At 43.5% G+C, this 20,868-nt stretch overlaps 1 protein-coding gene across 8 annotated transcripts in view; it reads right to left on the bottom strand.

The window, feature by feature from the left end:
• Positions 1-887: 887 nt before the first annotated feature.
• The window catches only part of Prox1 (prospero homeobox 1), a 58,681-nt gene continuing 38,700 nt past the window's right edge, over positions 888-20,868 (bottom strand). For 6 of the 8 annotated variants that reach the window (XM_029559448.1, XM_029559449.1, XM_008824855.3 and 3 more), the window contains one exon: positions 888-6,345. In XM_029559448.1, the coding sequence (XP_029415308.1) occupies positions 6,157-6,345 (189 nt within the window). In that variant the 3' untranslated portion in view covers positions 888-6,156. The remainder of the gene's footprint in view (positions 6,346-20,868) is intronic. The other 2 variants (XM_029559450.1, XM_008824857.3) reach the window with 1 other exon arrangement.

The raw sequence follows: 20,868 nt of genomic DNA, 5'->3' as shown, positions 1-20,868 counted from the left end.
GGACCAGCATTCCATCACAAAACTTTAGGGAAACACACTCAAACCACATCTAAACCAAACAAGGCAGTAAGACTTTAAAAACAAAGTAAAAGAGAGAAATGATTTTTCTAAAGCCAACTCAGTATTCTCAGAATATTCAACTGATAATTTTAATATCGCATAGTTTAGAAAGATTTTGAAAACTTATATTTTGTTTACTTCAGAGTCTAACCAGAGTAGAAACAACACGAGCATGTGAACCCCACACTTTAACTAACTTGTCATTATCTGACTTTCAGGAACATCTTTCCTTGTTCTTTGAATCACTTGACAACAGCAATTGTGACTTAAAAGCAAAAGATGAGCTACAATTAAAAAAAACATTGTGTGTGTGTGTGTGTGTGTGTGTGTGTGTACACTTACATGGAGGTCAGAGGACAGCCTTGGGTGGAAACGTTGTTTGAGGCATGGTCTCTCATCACTGTGCACAGGATTTCTCCTGCATCCACTGTCATTCTCACTGTGGGAACACTGGGATGACAGGCACACGCTACCTGTGTATCTGGGGGATCTGAACTCAGGTTTCCATGCTTAGAGTGTGCACTTTACCCACTGAGCCATCACACCAGCCTGAACTATGATATTTTCCCCTTAAGTTTGAGGGTTAACCAAAGTTAAATCTGAGAGAAGAGGCGCCACAGCAAAACCAAGCCATTTATGGCACACCTCTGATTCAGAACAAGATTTCTGGGGCTTGCATGGATCGATATCAGCTTACATAATTAAGGGCTGTATTGGAAGGGAGCTGCATACTTGACATGAGCCATGCCAGCCTGCCATCTCACAGGTCCAAAAATGAAATGTCATGTATTTTCAGAAACCAAAAAAACCCCCACAAACAAACAACATGAGCTTGTAATGTATATTTTATTCTGCGCAAGCTTGCATATATACTGCACATACATTCAGTTCAAGAGAAGATGGAAGGCACACAAGGCGGTCGGACTACCGCACCCTTTAGGTGGTACAAAGCAAAAGATCAAAGTTTGGAGATTATAGAAAAGCTTAAAACACACAAAGGAAACCCTCCCCACCCTCCCCATGACAGTGCTGTCTTGTTTTTTTCCTTGTTTTAAAATTTAGTAGCTGCCAAACTAAACTGTTTTACTTTTTACTTTGAAATCAATTGTCTACGGCACCTTTTGATTTTCTTTTTCAATATGGACAGGGAGTCTCACTGTTTTCATCCTATCAATTAATATTACAGTACATCCTTGGCAATACAAAATTGTACACCTTCATCAAATAAATTAGGATAAATTAAACCAATAAATTATGCAAAGTCTTCAGAACAACAGACAATAACAAAAATGCACAATTGAAATTGCCTCTAGCTAAAAAAAAATCAAAAATTGACTTTATCAGTTCAGTTATTGTACTATATTCAAATCAAAGGGTCTTTATTACAAAAAAGAGCTTCATAATGCTATTTACAACATATTGCTAAAATAACATAAAGGCAGTGTTTGCCACGGTTTATATTATATACATATGAGAAATGGCTGGGGAAATTGGGGGAAGCTGTGACCTTTGACTCTTCAAGGGAGCTGAGACCAACTCTAAATACAATTACTTTTCCAGGTCAAAATTTGAAGTGACAATACACCATTTTAAACTGCTGTACCCCTCATCAGAGGAAGTGGATGCCTGAGAAACCGCCAAGTGAACCCATTTCCACAAAGGCCAGCCTATTTGCCTGTCGCATTCACATTTGTGTATATTAGGGGGTGTCTGATTGAGAGAGGGCCCAGGTGAGAAGACTCAAAGTCCAGAAGCTTCCACATTCTGTTATATTCTCAGGAGGATAATTATAAGAAGATGCAAAGGTTAAACTCCAGCTTTGATTCCAGCTCTGAAGATGAGAATTTCATGTTAGTTTCATAGATGGTTTACAACGCAGACCAACAGAAGCAAAACTGTGTTTCCCTCAACATAACAGGTAAGTGCAATATTGGTAACTGTTCACACGTGTCAACCAGTTACATTTTTTAAGGGGAGCTTTTTGAAAACAATGCTTGTAATCTGCAAACACATGTACCAGAAAGAGACAGCTGTACTAGTCACACCAATGAATACTCTATAATATACATGGCAAAGAGATTGTGCACCGTCCACACATGTACACAGCTTCTTTTGGGGAACTCTGTAAAGTAAACCACTTTTTCTTTCATTTATGGTTGTTTGGAGGGGCATTCTATTGTTAACTCCCCCAAACTCTTTAATACTCGGTATGAACTTGCATGTATATGGTTGTGTGTGTGGGTGGGAGGGGTACTTACTAAAAGTCTTCATGTACACAGAAAAAGAAATGTCATAAATTTAGAGAGACGGTGTTACCTTTGCCCTTGACATCTGATAAAAAGAGACTGTTATCTTTTAAAAGTAGAGAGCAGGATTTTCAAGAAGGCTTTCAACTGCTTATACAGTCGCTGTAGTGTTCCTAATAAATTTAAGAGATGCTGTGAGGCTGTAGTTATCTATTAAAATCTCATGTCTTACATAACAACAGCCATGAGGTTAAATATTTACATTGCTTTGTAAAAGTCCCCTCTTGCTTTAGTGTTTCTGTTTTGTTGTTGTTTTTTTTTAATTTTTTAAAATGATATTCACCCATATCCCTAATACAGTAACAAAGATTCTTCAAACATAAAACACTTTAATTAAGTAATACTCGGAGGCACAAAGCAAACTTCGGGAGTATGTAGGTGAACATTTACTTAAATAATTACTACATCCTAACATCTTCCACGTATTTTACCATTTAGTGTGAAACGTCTTCACTGAACAGCCAGACAGACAATAAGAATTAAACGGTGTGTTGTTGCAAATAGAACGTTCTTTTCACAAAACATAACAAATGTCTAAAATAAGCTCTTAAATCTAGATAAGAAAAGGTAAGCTTTCCACTTCACACGCATATATATGTATATTTTTACATGTGTGTGCCTGTGTGTTTTCATGTCCACACTTCTGCACGCACATAGCACATGGTATGAAATATTGCTTCTACCTACTTTCATTAGGCTAAGAAAACACAAGAGTTGCACCACAGTTACAAAAAATTGGCTTCTACAAGAATTTCCAAAACTCGAACGCTGCTCAAACAAGTGAGGAGAAAAATAATTTGCGGTATATCAAACTGTTCTAAAAATTCTCTTCTTCAAAAACGTATTCTCCTGCTTTGTTTTAAAAAGACACAAAATGTGCATAGCTATCAACGTTATGCAAACAGCCAGGAAAGAAAAGTCTAGTGTTTATTGCAGCTGTAGGAATTGGAAATAAAGTCAAAAAAAGATGAAATTGAAAGCCACAGAAGGCACAAGAACAATTGAACTTGTGGGGGAAAAACTGGTATTTTGAAGGATTTTTTTAAAAATCCCCCCGCTGGTGCATCTTAGGTCTAGGCACAGACTATCACCTCAAGTGTACACGCAAAAATAATTTAGGGTGAGCAGAAAAGAAGTGACCATATGGAATTTCAACATGAACTTTGGAGGTTTTTCCTCCTGTGTGAACTGTCCCTCAGTCCTTTCTTCTCCTGTGGGAAGCTGACTTTCTCCTGTGTGCCCAATTTTCACTTGGTGAGAGTTGAACTAAGATTGGAAAGGTAAGTGATATTTTTAGTTGTTTGAAAAACTGATAGGAATATTGAATGACAGGCTCTTGTCATTTTTCTTACACACTGGGAGGCACAGGATCCTGGGAGTGGAGAGGGGAAGCCACCCAAGAGCCAGGTGGTCCAGTTCTATCTCCAGAACAAAGACTGTTTATCTGATGTGATGCTGCAGTTTCTACTCTGAAATCGTTTTCAAGCCTCAGTCAACACTGAGAAGATATTCTTGGGAGCTGGGTGCATCAACACAGTTACAAGCACACATTTTTTTTTGCTCAATTTGCCTATTTAAATTAGAAAGGCAGGGGAAAGTGATATTTGGAAATCCAAGTAAGTCTAGAATCAAACACCACTCACCCACATTGAGAAGATACCTAGCAATCCGTCGACCCAGGTGATTACCCTACAGCTTTGCCTTTACCTCCCCAAGGGCAGCACAGTGTGATCTGAATGGCAGGGAACAGCAGAGACTCAGCTGAACACTGACAGGAGCAAAAAGTGTCATGCTCTTTCAAGCAGGAGTCAAGGGTGTGACCAGAGTTGAGATTACTTCGTTTGTGCTGATTGGATTCCTGATTTTGTTGTTTGTTGACATATATTTCAATGGACTTTTGCTTTTTAAGATAGTCATAAAAATAACAAATTGTTTCTAATAATTCCATATGCATGTGTGGATGCATGAGCACTGGGAAATGCCATGGAGGTAAATGGGTACGTCACACCAAGCTTGTTCACGCTGTGTCCACGCCCAGGACCTGTTTGTCTCCCAGAAGATGCAGGGCCTCACAGGATGGCACCGCTTAGTTTAAAGTCAGCGGGATTTAAGGCTTTGTGCTGACAATAACTGTGTTCATACATTCCTGTCGATCAGCAGAATTTATACATGATGTTGAATTACAGAGACAGGTCAGCTACTCAGTCACATGGATTGACCTGTGTTCTCCAAAGTCAAATGTTTATTTTTACAAAATAAAAAAATTAAGGAAAAATGGCATTTATGTTTTGTGTATTTTAAATACCAGATTTATTACTGTGTCATATTAGGGGTGTACATCAAATTACCTAAGGGGAAAGAGGGGCCTGGAAACCACTGTTAGAGTGAACTCATTGTGCATCTGCACACAAAAATCCAGCTAAAGACTCTGAAAGCCATTCATTTTTTTAAATGCAAGCATGGGACGTGATCTATCAGCCAAAAACTGGAAGAAAAAAGAAAGAAAAGCCAAAAGACAGCCATTGAGGAAGGGGTAGAACAGCTTTCTCAGGAGGGTTGAAACTGTGTCTTCCGGGGTAACCCAGACTAGCCTGTAAGACATATGACCTTCCCACTGTGGTCAATATTAACTTCTGAAGAAGAGGAGACATCATCCGCTGCTTTAAGATGTTATACCTAAAGTGAAGGGGCTACCACCTCCATCAAGGTAGGGTGGAATTGAATATGCAAATGAGCCATTCCCCACCAGCCCGGTCACCCAGGAAGTGAAGGTCAGGTCTAGCTCCCTCTGTAGGAAAGGATTCTGTGGTAAATGGGACTTCTTTTATCCCTTACTGTATAATGGTATTCAGAAATTAGTGTCTTAGTGGGGGAGAAAAGTGCTCAGCAGAGCGGGCAGTCCTTCTAAGTGCATGAAGACAGCACGGCAAAGGGTGCATTTGAAATGTACGTGCTTTTTAATATTTGAAGCAAAATAAATAGAAAACAACAAAGTTTAGGGTTTTTCCTCTATGGAGACCTCTCAGAGCTCACGATTTTTTACGAAGAGCCTGTTATAAAGTTTACAGAAGTGGCTACAAGGTCCTATATGCATCTCCAGTCCCACCTTGAGAGTCAGTTTTGTACAAAATTGTTTTGCCTCCATTGGAACTTGCTAGCTTCTGGGGCCACTGGCCATTTCTCTTAGGAAAGACTCGGTGATGATTATTTTTCTTTTTAAATCTGATCTTCGAGGGTACTTTTGAGATGTGAGATTTTTGGCTGCCATTGGCATTATTTTTAAACATGTAAGAAAAAGTTACTTATTGGCTCAAGTCAAACAAGGGATTTCGGTGGTGGATGAAGTGGCTTCACTGGGTCCTTCAGAACTCCTGAACCTTAGAAACAAGGGACACACCACAGGGTATGGATCGGTGCTGTGTCACGGGCTCACCTCTGCCCACTGCCATTTGCAAGAAGTTTTCGATCAATGGATCGACCAACCAGAGGTCTTGCCCATGTAGACTTTCCAGAGGCCAACATTCCTTTTCCCTGAAAACCAACCCTACCTTAAGTCTCCGAATATTAAGGGCTTTGGGCAAAGTAAACTAAAGGTAAAGAAGGAAAATACCCATCCCCTCAAAATGGAAAAGAAAAGGAACAGAAAGAGGATGAGCAGGAATTTCCAGCTCACTTCACAACATATCCATGCCTTCCACACACATATATAATAGAGCTCAAAGTCCAGACATAGAAGTCGGACATCCAAGGGGATTGCTACCACTTGTACATTAAGGAGTTGTTGAGATCTCTACTCATGAAGCAGCTCTTGTAGGCAGTTTGGGGATTTGAAAATCTCGGGCACCTCACTATCCAACTTGCAGATGACTTTGTAGATAGCCTTCTTCCAGGAGGGATCGACATCTTTGCCTGCAATAATGGCGTTGAAAAACTCCCGTAATGTGATCTGCGCAACTTCCAGGAATCTCTCGGGAACCTGCTGATACAAGGAGACAATGGCATTTAGAAAGTTTTCAGTTTCAAGTCTGCAGTTCTTCAAAGGAAACTGAGCTGTTCATGCTTTCAGAGATGGGCTTTAGACGGCACCTGCATTTTCTAAAAATGGCCGGCCTCTATTCTCTTATGTAAAGTTGTTAAATATAGTGGCATTGTAATGTGCCGTGGACCTGCTTTGTGCACTCAGAACTGAGCAAAGGGTACATGCAGACCCACTAGAAAACTAGGATTTCATTGTGGTTATTGAGGTAGAGAAAGGAGACCCCTGGTCGGGATTCCTCCCATCATTAAAAGACCCATACCAGAAGAAAGACTTGGTTTTCAGAATTTGATTCATCTCGGCTTTTGACTTCCATTATGAAAATGTGTTCCCAAAACAGAATAATAAATTGTTACAAAATTTAAGCTGAACTCTGAAATACTACATTTTGCTTAAAGAGTAGAACTGTGGAGTGATTTGTGTAATTAACTTTTGCTGTAAAACTAACACTTAGTGTTCACTATGTCGGCTACCACGTTGCACACGGAATGTCACCCCATTCTTCCAAGCTCTGTATAAGATGTGATTATCTCAATTATACAATGAGAACACTGGGGGGGCGGAGAGAGGGAGAGAGGGAGAGAGATATATATCAAGGGAATTACACCAGGTTGTTCTAGTCCAGGATTAGCAGTTTCTAAATATTCTTTTTCAAATATCTGTTTAGCCTTTTCTCCCACAGCGATTAATGAATGCATGCTGTCTGTCTGTCTGTCTGTCTGTCTGTGTTCTCTTAACTTGAATAATCTGACCTCTTGGCTGTGGGAACCGGCAGGGATTGGTGCACTTCCTTGCATTCTTTGTAGGAAAATCACAGTGAAATATGGTCTGTCCTTCCCCTACTGAAATAATCATTCATAGAATAATTACAGAAACTCATCATTTTCCCAGTACTCATTGACACTCATTAGTTTCTTTTATTGAAACACCTATGTATTAGTAAGGTTTTATTTTTATGTTACACTCAGATGCATGGGGACATAAATGCATGGTAAGTCATGTATGTAGACACATCTGTCTGCACACATGTAACAAATGAAAGACCTTCACCTCTGTTCAAGTATGCCACTTACTAAAACAAAACAGGAGTTACTGTCCTATGACCAGGTTCGACCCCTTTATTTCCACTGTTTCTCACCTGGTGAAATGGACTTTTTTTGTTTATGGATGGTAGGAGACAGAGAAGACGGACAATCACTGCCCGCCCCTGGTTTCCACATTTAAAACAGAACAAGAAATCTCACTGATCCTGATAACAAGTTAATTGTCCTTTTTAGGGAAACCTGGTAACTACTCAGAAAAAAAAAAGCTCCAATACAGAGTCTAGAAAAGAGGAGGATGTCTAGCCATCTGGCATTTATACTGGCCAGTCTGTCAAGACAGAACTCCCAGTGTAGACTACAAGATCACAGAGGGCCTCGCCACAGCTTGGCTGGGACCTCCCGCAGCTTGCCAGAGCCGGTGCAGAACTCCCACAGAGCCCTCGCTTGGTTCCTGCTGAAGGACCTGCATGACATTTCTTGGAAAGAGGTGACAAGTCACATGGAATGGGTCTTAGTGAGAGAAGCATGCCCCTGGGGCATGGGTGGGCAGCTCAGCTGTCTAGCCACTTGCCTTGGGAGCTGCTGGCCAAATGCTACAGAAACAGAATCACCAGCACTGATGACAATCAGCATTTCAAGAGGTTCTCTCTGGCCACTGGTGACAGAGTCTCCATGGAAACCTGTATTCCTTGAAAGAACTCAGGGCTGCAGGAGGCAGAGAGCTCTGAAGGACACAGATGTGAGATCTAGAAGAAGCCCAAGCCAGAAGCCCCACTCACCCCACACACAGCAGGGGTGCAGTGAGGGGCCAGGGAGGGGGCTTTGTGGAAACTGCCAGAGGCTGGAGAACAGGCTAGCACAACTCCGGAGGTGGAGCGGCTTCTTTAGGGGTCACGTGACGGCCTTCGCCACATTTTCTAAATCTGGTGGTGTTTAGTGGATTCTGTCCTGTTTTAAACATTTGTGTCTTTAGATCATCATCAGGGGTTGCCCTAGAACGTATTTCGCGCATTGTGTCTGACTTCTTACCAACTTATAACTAACTGGTTTCAGTGACCTCACCATGAAAGGTGTCTTTGGCTAAGGAGCCCTGGTGATTATTCTGGTCACCCACATGGTCAGTGGAGTCTTTTGCAGCCATGTGGTAACACCATCCTTCCTAATGAGACCTCTGCCTCTGCCCTATCCTTGGTGCCCCAGAGTCATGCTTATATCGCCCTCAGTGGTTTAAAAGGAAAGGAAGCTTAGGGCTGGGACATAGCTCAGTGGCACAGCACTTACGTACGGTGTGTGAGGCCCTGGGTTTGACTCAGTACCACCACCACTCCACCCCAAACAACCAAATTAAAGCAATGATAAGATCAAATTTCAAGCACTATTGAGCTCAGAAACCTTCACTTTAGAGATGAAGAAACCACGAGAGTCTGAGATGGAGAAATTATCAGATAGACTCACATGAAATAGTGTTTTTCTACTAAAACCAGCTGGTTCCCTTTGAATGCTTTTCTATTGTTTTGTTTTGTTTTTGAGGCAGGGTCTCCTGTAGCTCTAGCTGACCCCAAACTTACCAAGTAGTTGAGGATGACCTTGAATTCCTGACCTTTCTGCCTCTACCTCCTGAGTGCTAAGACAACAGAATGCCCAGCACCTGGCTTTAATGCTTTTATAAAGGCACCCTGGCTCATAGGAGGTATCGGGTTACTGACAAGCCATGGGCCTATAATTGAAGAAAATTACCACCAAGGAGCCAGTAACTTTAATATATACTGAAATGGGTTAAGGGACTTGGTTTATTTGTTGGAAAGGATGGACTCTCTGTGCATAAATGAAGTGGTTTGCTAATTCAATGCTTATCCTGAGCAATGTGCACACAGTGGACTGGACTGGGTGAAAGACCTTCTAAAGAGATCATCTGACCCTGGAGCAGCTCATCTTTTTCTGGTGGCTCCAGAGGAGCAGTGTTGGGTAGCTCTTCTGAGAGAGTGCCAGGGAATTCCACCCACAGGTAGAAGTCTCCTCCATGGTCCATGAAAATGACGTGCCTTAGCTCCCTACTTAAAACCTTTTTCTGTCTCCATTTACCAGAGTAAGGAGGATCCCTCCCAAAGGGGGCATCTTAGAGGTCAGGATTGGGAACATGATATTGCCCATATTTCCGAGCATCTCCTCACACCTAATGGCTTTCCAATCGTTAATAAACATCTGCAGAAAATCCCTTAGTGACAAGTAATCCCTTATCTAGGTTTCTTTTAATAGAACCCAACAATCTCCAGAATGAACCCTGGAGTCTCTCTCCTCAGCGTCAGGTGCAACAGTCAATCATGGAATGCAAGACAATGCAAGGGTGGGGGAGGGGGGAGGCAGGCCTTTGGACATGCCACAGGGGAAAAACAAAAGGCTTCCAAAGTCTCTGGCAGAGCCAGGAGGCTATTGTGGGAGCTGCTTGGCCGGGGCGTTCTTCAGGAGGGGAGAGTGGAAACTTTGCTTTGATAAAAAGGCATCCCATCCCGATATAGGAGCCTCACCCCGGATGGTCTTGCCTTGACATTTGGAGAATAGAATTGTGGAGAGGTACTTGAATACACTTTGAAGGGGCCTGGCCAACAGCATCTACCAATTTCATCATGATTTTGGATTTTGCTTCTTGACAAGAGCGAGTCAGTGGCTTGTGGACTTTGGGGGAGAGGGAGAAAGACTGGTTCAAACTTACTAGGTCTACAACTGGGCTGCACACATATGTGGTGTGTTGGGTGGGTGGCTGTTTTGCTGTTTCTTTTCTTCTCTTTTTAAAACCAGGTTGAGTGGCAAAGACATCCCCCTCCTGTCTTCCTCCTCCTCTTCCCGGTTGCTTTACCTTCAAGGATGATTTGTTTTATTAAACTGACTGTCCCTAGCCTCTGCAGTACATAATAAAAGCCTGACATAGCAGGCTGCCTGCCTTCTGTGTCCTGCAGACACTCATCATAAGTGTCAGGACATACCAAGGTTAGCGGTCACTGGAAGTGTGCTGGCTGGCCCAAACCTTGCCAAACGCTCTTGGCAGCTGAATGAATATCACAGAGAATAGAAGGCAATGACAAAGGTTAAAAAGAAGACAGCCTCTCCTATTTTCTGGAGACAGAGAAGCTGATTTTTCACACCTCTGAAGCATCCATCAGCTCATTCATCAGCCTCTCACGGGGGACGTAACCCTGCCCTTTGCTGAGGTCCCCGTGGACACTTCTTCCATCCTTGATCCCCTTTAAGAATTGGTCCACTGGCCTTTAGTTCACCAGTGGAATCATCTTTACTAAAATGGATGGAAAACAAGCCAGGTATCACCTCTTTCTCTAGCCCTTCCTCAAGAGTCCATGCTCGGTGGCCTATGGAGCCAAATCTGTACAGTCCAATTTTATCAAGGAAGATCGTCTGTATGGTTCATCTTTTAAGCTAATTTTTTTCCCCTCAAACTTCCTCCAGTGTAAAAATGGGAGACGTGCACATGGCCGGGCAGGAGTGGCCGAGGGATGCGAAATCAGCATGCTGCCCGGCGTTTTGGTGAATTACTTTGTGTGTAGGTTTTCTTTCTTCTTCTTTCCCCACTTTTTTTTTAATACTATAAAAGGGCAATAAAATGCTGAGTGGAAGAAGGCAATGTCAAGGGGAGAAGGGCACTGGTATTTTGGATACTCTTCACTGCTTGCCTTGGAGAGAGTTATTCTTGTCACAAGCCCTTTTGTCTGCATCTGCTGACGGCTAGCCTGTAGCCAGCAGCATACTTTAACTGTTTTGTCACCCCCTAACATCACATGCATCAGCTGTTGGGCTTTTGTTACGGGTATTGTAGAACTAATCCGCTGTGGCTGTTCTACTGTGCAGTAAATAAAACAGAAACGGGCTCCTCACACCATTCTGCATGAATATTTCAGACGGCTTTTTACAACTCCCCGATTCACAAAATCAAATAAATAAATAACTCCCCACCCCCACAGCACCCCCTTAGCCCCTCCACATGGGCCGAAACACAAGACCCTCAAACTAGCCCCAGATGCCTCCAAGTCACCCGCTTTGAAGGTGGGGACTGGAGCCTTCAAACAATTGAGTCAGGGAAGTCGAACAAAAGTGTTCTCCCCTTCAGCACCTCGGAATTTGTATTTACGATGGAAGTTAAACACATGTGATGGTAAAGGCTAGCTAAGCAGCTCTGAAAATCTGCAGAGCCTCTGGGGATGGTGCGTAATGTATACACCTACAGGTATGTATATACTTCTGTTGGCCATATATATTTCCATCTATATATAAAACATTGCCTTGTTAAATTACTTGTATCGTTTCTGTGTGTACTTTCTTCCCTTCTACTCAACTGAAAGGGGTCAGGAGAAGATGTGTGCAATCTAGCTCATCCCAGGAGCCTTTGCAAAATATGTAACCTGCATAGAAGTGGAGAAAGAAAATCATACTCTAGAATGTTCTTCAAAACTAAATTTACAGGGGCTGGAGAAATGGCTCAGCAGTTAAGAGTCTGGCTGCTCTTGCAGAGGACTGGGCTATGGTTCCCAGTTACCTAAATGGCAGCTAACAACCACCTGTAATTCCAGTTCCAGGGGATCCAACACCCTCTCCTGACCTCTGAGGGCACTGCACCAGACAGGTGCACTTACATACATGCAAGCAATATACTCATACACATAAAATAAAAATAATAAGTAAAATATTAAAAACTAAATTTACAACATGAACTCTTTGGGGGTATGAACAAAGTCCTAAGCACAGGCAGTAAGATGACTTCTATGAGTATTTGGAAAAGTTGGAAAGAGAAAGGCCATATCCCCCGCGTGTGCACACCCCTCCCACACGTAGATCCCAGGAAAGGAGACAAACACGAAGTCCTTTCCGAGCATTCACTCACCCTGGTGGGTACATGATTCCTCTAAACAAACTCGCCCATCCCTTCTGTTTGTTAAGTAAATATTGATGGAGGAGAGACCTGTCTCCTGATGGCAGTGGCACAAGCTGGGGACTTGTACTGCAGACAGAGTGGACTTAGCTGGATAAACTCTCACACTTTAGTTACTCCTCACAGAGATTATCAGATGGAGAAGCTGGAACAGAAACATTATTGCGGCTGCTCCTCTGTCTTGCTCCCCCAAACTCTCCTGCCAGAGGCAGAAAAGAGGAATCATGGGGTTGGGAAATATGGTTGCAAGATGCTAGCCATGCATGCATGTACTCACCCTGTGTGGACAGCCAGGACTCCCTGGCCTTTCAGAAGACTAGCTGGTATAGGATGCTAACGTGGTGCTTTGTGGGATTATCTTCCACTGCCCTCTCCATACAAGGGAGGATCAGGTAGAAAGCAAATCTGAATGTGTTTTGGGTAGACACAAACAAAACAGCATCTGAAAGTTAAGTAGTAGATTGAACCCTTGAAAAGCAGCCTTGATTGCTCAGAAACATTTTGCTGTCATCAATTAAAGTATGCAAAGCAGGGTTCTGGGAGATGCTCTGAGGAGGTCTGCTTAGACAATGTTACTGGCTGGACCAGCAAATGGAGGAAGTTGCTTCGCGGTTCCTGAGTTTGATTATGCTTCCTTCATAGCTGGGACCCAAAGTAGTGTCAGCGGCTGAATGATGCTAGTATCTCCTGGGGAAGGACTAGTTTTAGAATCATCTTTAGAGATCAGGTGCTGTGTGTTCAACCCTGAGCACCATGATCAAAGAGTAAGGTGTCGTATTTACCTACCTTCTACATCTAGCGTCCTACCAGGGCACTATAAATGATTTAGCGTTTGCACCAAAGGCCGAGCTGCATGCAGATTGCTTGGGGTGCTCTGGCCTGGTCCAAAAGGGAGGTACAAGGGCTGTAAAGCCGTCTTCAGAGGCCTCCAGTATGTCACCAAACAAGGCAAAGGAAGATTTTTTTCACAACTAGGATCAAGACTAAAAACTTTTCTTCTCGGATGCTGTAGGAGGGCATTCAATTAATTTAATACCCATGCACCGTGGGGTCCCAAGAGTTAGGGTAAGTCCGAGTAATGCATTTGCTACTTAAACATGAGAAGAATAAATGCTTGTAGGATGTGGCTATGGTTCAAGGCCATCTTTTAACAAGCACACATAAAAACTATTCCTTGGTCTAAGCAAAGGAACACATGGCCTAACAGTCTGTATCTTTTTCTTTTTCTTTTCTTTTCTTTTTTTTTTTTTTTACAAAGCTTCAAAAGAACAATGTTCTGTTGAGCAAAATTCAGTCGCATTCTGTAAACATTAATTTAAGGAAATCAATAGACTCAGTGAGCTAAAGCCATATTGCAAGATAAACTGGCCAGAGTGCCACTTTGTCAAATAGATTTTCGTTTTCTCGGCTAGATAAAGACAGTTTCAAAATGGGGCAAACGTGTTGCAACCAAGGTTTGAAAAGTATGTGGCCTTCAAACAGTTGGCCTGTTCCTACTACAAAGCTGGATAGACACACTTTAAGACTGATAAGATTGGTTTAGAATTGATTTGGCTTTCAAATTTCACATGTAGTAGTGGTCTCACAGGAAAATACCTGTGAATTCAGATTAGGAGACGTGCCAAAGAGAAAGGGGTTAAATTGGGGGTGGGGTGCAGGTGGGGCAAAAGTGCTTTGGGAAGAGTTTCAGTTGATGTTTGACTTTTAAAAAAGAAAGGAAGAAAGACATCTTTATTCATGCTGACCCCATGGGCAATAAGTCTTCTTGCCAAAAGCCAAAAGCCAAACTCTCCAGTGAGTTGGGGATCAGAGGGTTCAGCTGGTGGAAGTGGCTCCCAGACTGTGCTCATCAGGCAATGTCACGTTAATGTGGGAGGGCTGTGGGCGTTGAGGGAAGGGACCCAGGCCAGGCTAGAGAAGAGACTGGTGTGATGATCCACCCAAGTGTCAAGGCTGCTCTCTGCTAGATAGAAAGGTCTGCCTAAAAGCCATTAAAAGCTGGTAAAAGGAACACATGTCCCTTTTACCATGCGTCCCTACCACAGGGATCCTCACTGGGTATCTGGTTAGCATATTTTCAGGTGAGACATGTGACCCTCCTCCAACTCTCTCTCAGCCTCTGTAAATACCAAAGCCTGTATACTCACCAGGGAGGCCACGGTGGAAATGACCAGCCGTGGGGAAAGGGACTAGGAGGGATGCTAGGGATCTACCTTGCATGGGCAGTGGAACTCTATGGAAAAAGATCATGGGAACTGAGCCTTGCTGTGGGGAGGTGGGGCTGCTACTGGCCACACCCCTCAACCGCCCATGTCCACAGGCCAGCATGAACTAAGGGCTGGTGTGTGGAGTTTTGTTTCTTTACCTGAAGTAAGGAAAGTCTCTGCCTTCACTTGATGTTTGACTTTTAAAAAGGAAAGGAAGGAAGAAATCTTTATTCATGCTGACCCCATGGGCAATAAGTCTTCTTGCCAAAAGCCAAAAGCCAAGCTCTCAGTGGGTATTTAGAACACCCAGAGTCCACAATAAAATTTCTACTCCTTTAAGAGATTGGTAACATAAGCACCAAGAAAAGCATGGTGTGATGTGTGTCCTAGGGGTGAACACCTTCAATAACCATGACTTCTGGGCACTAGAAAAGGATATCTTAACATTCTCTGTCCCTGTTGGTATGGTAATTTGTGTATATACTTTAAACTATGTAAGCAATCTATTGTTAACTCTGCATATGGATAGGAAAATCAATCAAAGCACTTTCTCATACTCCCAGTGAGGTTGGTACTTGCATGTAGAAAAGAGAATGACACATATCTTTAAAAGATTTCCATACTTATCTTGCAGGTCTGAAACTGAATTGGCTCAAAGTCACTGCTTTGATTTGCTCATGCATGGAAATTCTGGACTTGAACAGGTTAGAAAAGCGTGATTACCATGTGCTTTGTTGTCATGGAGTGAATTTCCCTCCCTCCCAAGCTCTTCATATGTCATTCTCAAAAGAATGACTCTGAGTTTAAATCAACAAATAAAATAAGACAAATAGTTAAAAAAAAATCAGAAACTAAACCAACTGTATCCTTCTACTTCCTGTAGACATGACACAGAACCCTAAGGTCTTAGATACCACTGGAAGCTGCTGGGATTACCCTGCCGTTGGTCTGTGGTAGTAAAGGTTAGACCAAGATGATTCTGTGAAATACTTGATGGCTCTCAGTCCATGTTTCACAAGCTAGAGAAGCAGCCCTCCACAGCGGTCAGCGACCTCGGGGAAGTGTCAGATAGTAACTACGTTTGTTCTGTAGGGACGCAGGTCTCAACCGTATTTCTTCCTTTTTACAACTATTTTAAAATGCAAGGGCCTCTCAGCACAGGGGCCATCAGAAAGAGACTAAGAGTCAGATCTGGCTATAGGCCATAGTTAGTCAACTCCTGCTCTTCGCCAAGTCGAGGGCTATCAATTTTTTCTGAAGCTGAATGTTCATGGTGCACTAATTCCGTGGGCCTCACTGGGTCAGCATGCCAATTGTTCTATGGGGAAACTGGGATAGATGCACCTGGACTGACCCTGCAATGGCTCACTATTCCTCAGATGCAGCTAAGAATGCCCATGTGGATGGGAAGAGCGTTAAGAAGACACACATGGAGGTGCCCAGGAACAGGCGGAAGGAGGTTGGTCCTGCCCTGCTTGATTAGGAAATTCTCGTTAGGAGTTTCCTACCAGTAAAGTCTTCTTCTCTGTGCCCAGCAGAGCAGTCTATCTGTGCTTCACATATATCTCACCACCCCTCTCCCTATTCACACGGGAATGTCAGTACCGAAGCCAGTGGACCAGTTGGCAGTGCCAGCAAACTTCACGTCAAGGAGGTCCACGACATGTACCTCATCCCCTGGTACTAGCTGAGGTGGTTAAAACAAACAGGGCCAAGCCCGGTGCCATTCCTGGATGGGAGAGTATCCAAAATCAACATGGCCTAAATGCTTCCATATTGAGTGAAGGGAGGCTAGGGCCCAGATAATCTAGTGACTCCCGTCCCGCTGGACTGTGCATTATGTGGTTGTTGTCTGCAGCAGCTTTCCCTTCCTACGGAAGCTCTGCTTCGGCCAATATTAAGCCTGGTTGCATGCCCTGTATTCCTGTGGATGGAACGACATGAGCAAAGCCCAGGAAAAAGCTAACAGGATGCGGGGCTGAACAAGGCGACAGGACAGCTTTGCTCTTGGTAAACACCAAAGAAAGCCCTAAACAGTGCAAATCAGGCCCAGCCTCAGAGACCACTGGATGGTGGGTGGCACTGGCACTCTTCTGGCAATGGTCTAGAACACCCTAAATCATCTCAGGTTGTTTGGGGGAAGGGAGAAGGATTATTTGCCTTCATTCCACCACTTGATTTTGACTACAAAATTACTGCTGTTTTTGTATGTCTAGGAAAGTATCGGTCTGTCTTCTACAGCCACCCTTTGCAAAACCAAGGGTGGCCTTGAGGAACTGGCTTCCGTATGAACAGTTTCCATGTCCACAGACTCAACCAAACTCAGATTAATATTTGAAAAAAAAAAAACCTTTCATTTGCACTGAATACAGAGAGCTTTTTCTTTTTTAAAAAAATTATTATTTTTGTTTTTATGTGTATGAGTATATAGCCTGCATGTATGTAAGTGCACCTGTGTCATGCAATGCCTGTGGAGATCAGAACAAGGTATTGGATTCTGCTGGAACTGGAGTTACGGATGGATGGTTGTTAACTGCCATGTGGGTACTGGGAATTGAACCTAGGTCCTCTGCAAGAGCCAGTGCTCTTAACTGCTGAGCCATCTCTGGCCCCAAGACATAGTTTTTTCTTAACATTACCTACACAGTGCAGCTTGTGAATGACTGCCATAGCTTAAGATTGTGAAAGGTACTTACATAGCACAGAGGTGACTTAGCATATACAAAGAAGGTGTGCATAGGTTAGGTTACTAGAAATACTATTCCATTTTACATCAGGGACTTGAACATCTGTGGAGATCAGCATCCAGGGGAGCTGTGCCCTATGACCAATCTCCTGTAGATGAGGAAGGACACCTGTACTTCAAAAGCTACATAGGAGCTTTGCAAGACTCTGAAGTCCCTGTTTTCAAGAAATGCAAATAGCTTGGAAAGGCAGGGAAAGAGATTCTAGAACAGACAAAGATCTGGGGGCCCCCCACCAACGTCGAAGGGGGCTTGAGGCAATGTCTAGATGGAAGTCTTAGCACTGGCTTGCTGCAAGGCACTTTCAGAAGTCTACATACAGATCATCCTGCACATGTTCAGGTCACTGGAATGACAGATCTTTGAAAACAGTCTCCGTATTAGGGTGAGGTGGCCCTGAGACAAGAGCCTTTCATCTTTCTCCGCTTACTTTAGCATCTGGTCATTTCTCGGCTTTCACCCCTAACTCACCCTCCTGTTTGCAGTGAGTATATTGCCTTCTATTAACAGCACCCTCAATAGTAGATTTTAATTGAAAATGTTAAGGCAGCATTAGAAAAAAAACAGATGTTGGGTGCACTAACCTTAAGAAATATGAAAATCCCAATGATTTCCATGAGGGCTTGATGCCTACTCACAACAAATCTATACATACAGAAACAACCCCAATGGTCCTTCAAGGGTTACTTTTGGAGAAATTACCAACCATACATTATAGTGGAGGTAGAGCATCTTAAACAGTTAATTTTTCCTTGAAGGAGGGGGATGTAGAATATTATATACAGATGAACCAGGACTGCCTGTGCTGAAGTATGGTCTGTGTGTAACATGTGGGGGACAGGTCCACAAATACTTGCCTAGTGTGATTGCATCCAAACCACTTCCTAGAAAACCCAAGGGGTAAGATTCCCCTGAATAGGTGTCTTGTGGCATGACCAAGCCAACCAAGTGAGCATCAAGGACAATGGCTGTGCCAATTCAGTCAATAAATAAAATGTTTGTCAATTTGAAAAATTAGTCTCTATCATCCTGACAAGGGAATTTCCACATCTCCAAGGGTGCAGTTGAGATTCAGATCTGCAAAGGCGGGCCTTGGGAGGAAGCAAAATTGAGCACCCTGGAGATTCTCACTGAGATAATTAAGCTGTGCAGAGCCACCCGGGTAGAAGTGGCCCCACGTGGATGCCATCTGGATTCCCAGAGCCGCGGCACTCACAGCTCATGGCTCTGTAGCATGAGGGCTCTGGGGGCTCTCGTTAGAGCACATAGGATGTCCTCTACCCCAGAGTTATGGGATCACAGTGTCAGAACAGAGCTCTGCATCTAATCACGTCCTTTTCCAGGTACACAGAGACCAGGGATGCCAGTGTAGCCAGAGCCTGAGCCTGCAGGCCACCCCTTCCTGAACCCCTGTATCACTTCACTGTTCTCATTCTCTGGAGGAACAGAGGCTCCCAGAGTGCCCAGGACTGAGACACATCATATCCAGGACTGAGACAGGACAGAAAGCATCACATCCAGGACTGAGACAGGACAGAAAGCATCACATCCAGGACTGAGACAGGACAGAAAGCATCACATCCAGGACTGAGACAGGACAGAAAGCATCACTTTCTCTTTTTAAAACTAATTTTGCATGGATTAGCTCGACCAGTTCTGATGGGAGTTGTTTGATGGCCATTTAGGGCCAGCAAGAAATGCTAAAGGTTACGTGTGTGTGTATGTGTACATGTTCATGGATGTACATGTGCATGTGCATGATCTTGCCAGTGCGTATGGAGGCCAGGGATCGACGCTGGGCATCTTCTGCAATTGCTTTCTGCCGTTTCATTTTGACAGCTCCATATAATGAATTTTACTCTTTTTCCCCCTCATTCCCCCACTTCCTCCCACTGGAACCTTGGCACCTTATTTTTTGAGACAAGGTCTTTTACTGAACCTGGAGCTTGCCAATTCAGCTAAACTGGCAGGAGATCCATTGCCTTTGACTCCTAGTTCTGGGATTACAGATACATACTGCCATGCCTGGCTTTTTAGGTGGAATGCTGGGGATTGACTTCAGGTCCCCATGTTTGTGCAACATTTCCACCGACCTACCTTCCCAACCTCTGTTTTTCCATTGCAATTTTAGGCTAGCATGCAAAATAAAATATTTCATTGTCATTTTCTTTTTTATATATTTTATTTATTATTTTTATTTTATGTGTCTGAGTATATTGCCTGCATGTAGGTAAGTGCACCTGTGTCGTGCAATACCCATGGAGGACAGAAGAGGCCATTGGATCCCCTGGAACTGGAGTTATGGACAGTTGTTAACTGCCATGTGGGTGCTGAAATTCAAACCCAGGTCTTCTGCAAGAACAGTCAGTGTTCTTAACCACTGAGCCACCTCTCCAGCCCCTCATTATGTCATTTTCATAGATGAAGATCACTACACTTTGGTCTTATCTGCCTCTCCAGTTGGGCTGCCCCTTCCCTACTTTAGCTGGCCCCCTACATTACTTGGCTCCACAAGCCAATAAAACATAATGTTTATATAGGACTTACTTCGTGCTAATTATCTCATGTAGGAGCACTGAATTCTCACAGCTCTGGGGTGGGCATTATTACAGACCATTTTTATGGATGAGGGAAACGAGGCACAGAGAAGGCAAGACCCTTGTAAACATGTCACAGCTAGCAAGTGGCAGAGCTGGGATTCAGTCCTGGTCTGCCTGGATCCAGAGTCTACGTTCTCAAGTTGGACTCTAGTCCAGGAACCCTGATGCTGGGCATCCTCCCAGCATATATTGTCAAGATCTCAAGATGTTTATATATAAAATAACGCCTGCTCTTTCTAGCCATCCTTGTCATTATTAAAGACACAAGTCCCAGATAAGGTTATTTCTCATGATGTCAAATACCCCAGTGTCCCATCTATAAACACACTGAGAATGTGGGCGTATGTCCTGTATGCATGACCCATTTGCCAGAATACTTACCAAGAATCTGATAAATTGGCTCCATATCATCATGTTAACCAATAAGAGCTACTGATGGGTTGAGAATTTAGCTCACTGGTAGAATGCTTGCTGAGCAAGAGCAAGGCCCTGGGTTCAGTCCCCAACATGAGAAAATAAATCAATCAATAAAAAAGAGCTACTGAGGTGCCACTCAAGAAATCCAACTTCTGAAGATAAATTTGTAGAACAGTCAACCAAGCGCCACTGGGTGTACACAGGGGTCAATCCTCGAACTGTGGCACAGCCACCCACACCTGAAATTCTGCCCCCCGGTTTAGTGACTGAGGCCATCCCGGGGAATGACAGTCAGGAGGAGGCAACATTTTGAAGGGCAGCTAAAATGATCAGGGCAGCCCACTTACTGTATGTGACCAGGCTTTTCAAAAGGATTATCGCTCCTTAATCTGCAGAGATGAAGATTAAGAGCCAGCGATGATCAAAGTCTATGCAATCGAGAGGGAAATGGAGACTACGGCTCTGACCCTGCCCACAAATCCCAGGGATACCCCTGTGCTGCTGCAAAGGAACCACTTT

This window comes from Nannospalax galili, unplaced genomic scaffold, assembly GCF_000622305.1.
Source record: "Nannospalax galili isolate Female #2095 unplaced genomic scaffold, S.galili_v1.0 scaffold648, whole genome shotgun sequence".
In the NCBI taxonomy this organism is placed as follows: domain Eukaryota; kingdom Metazoa; phylum Chordata; class Mammalia; order Rodentia; family Spalacidae; genus Nannospalax; species Nannospalax galili.
The sequence above is the reverse complement of the archived record's forward strand: the minus strand, read 5'-3'. Positions and strand labels throughout refer to the sequence as shown.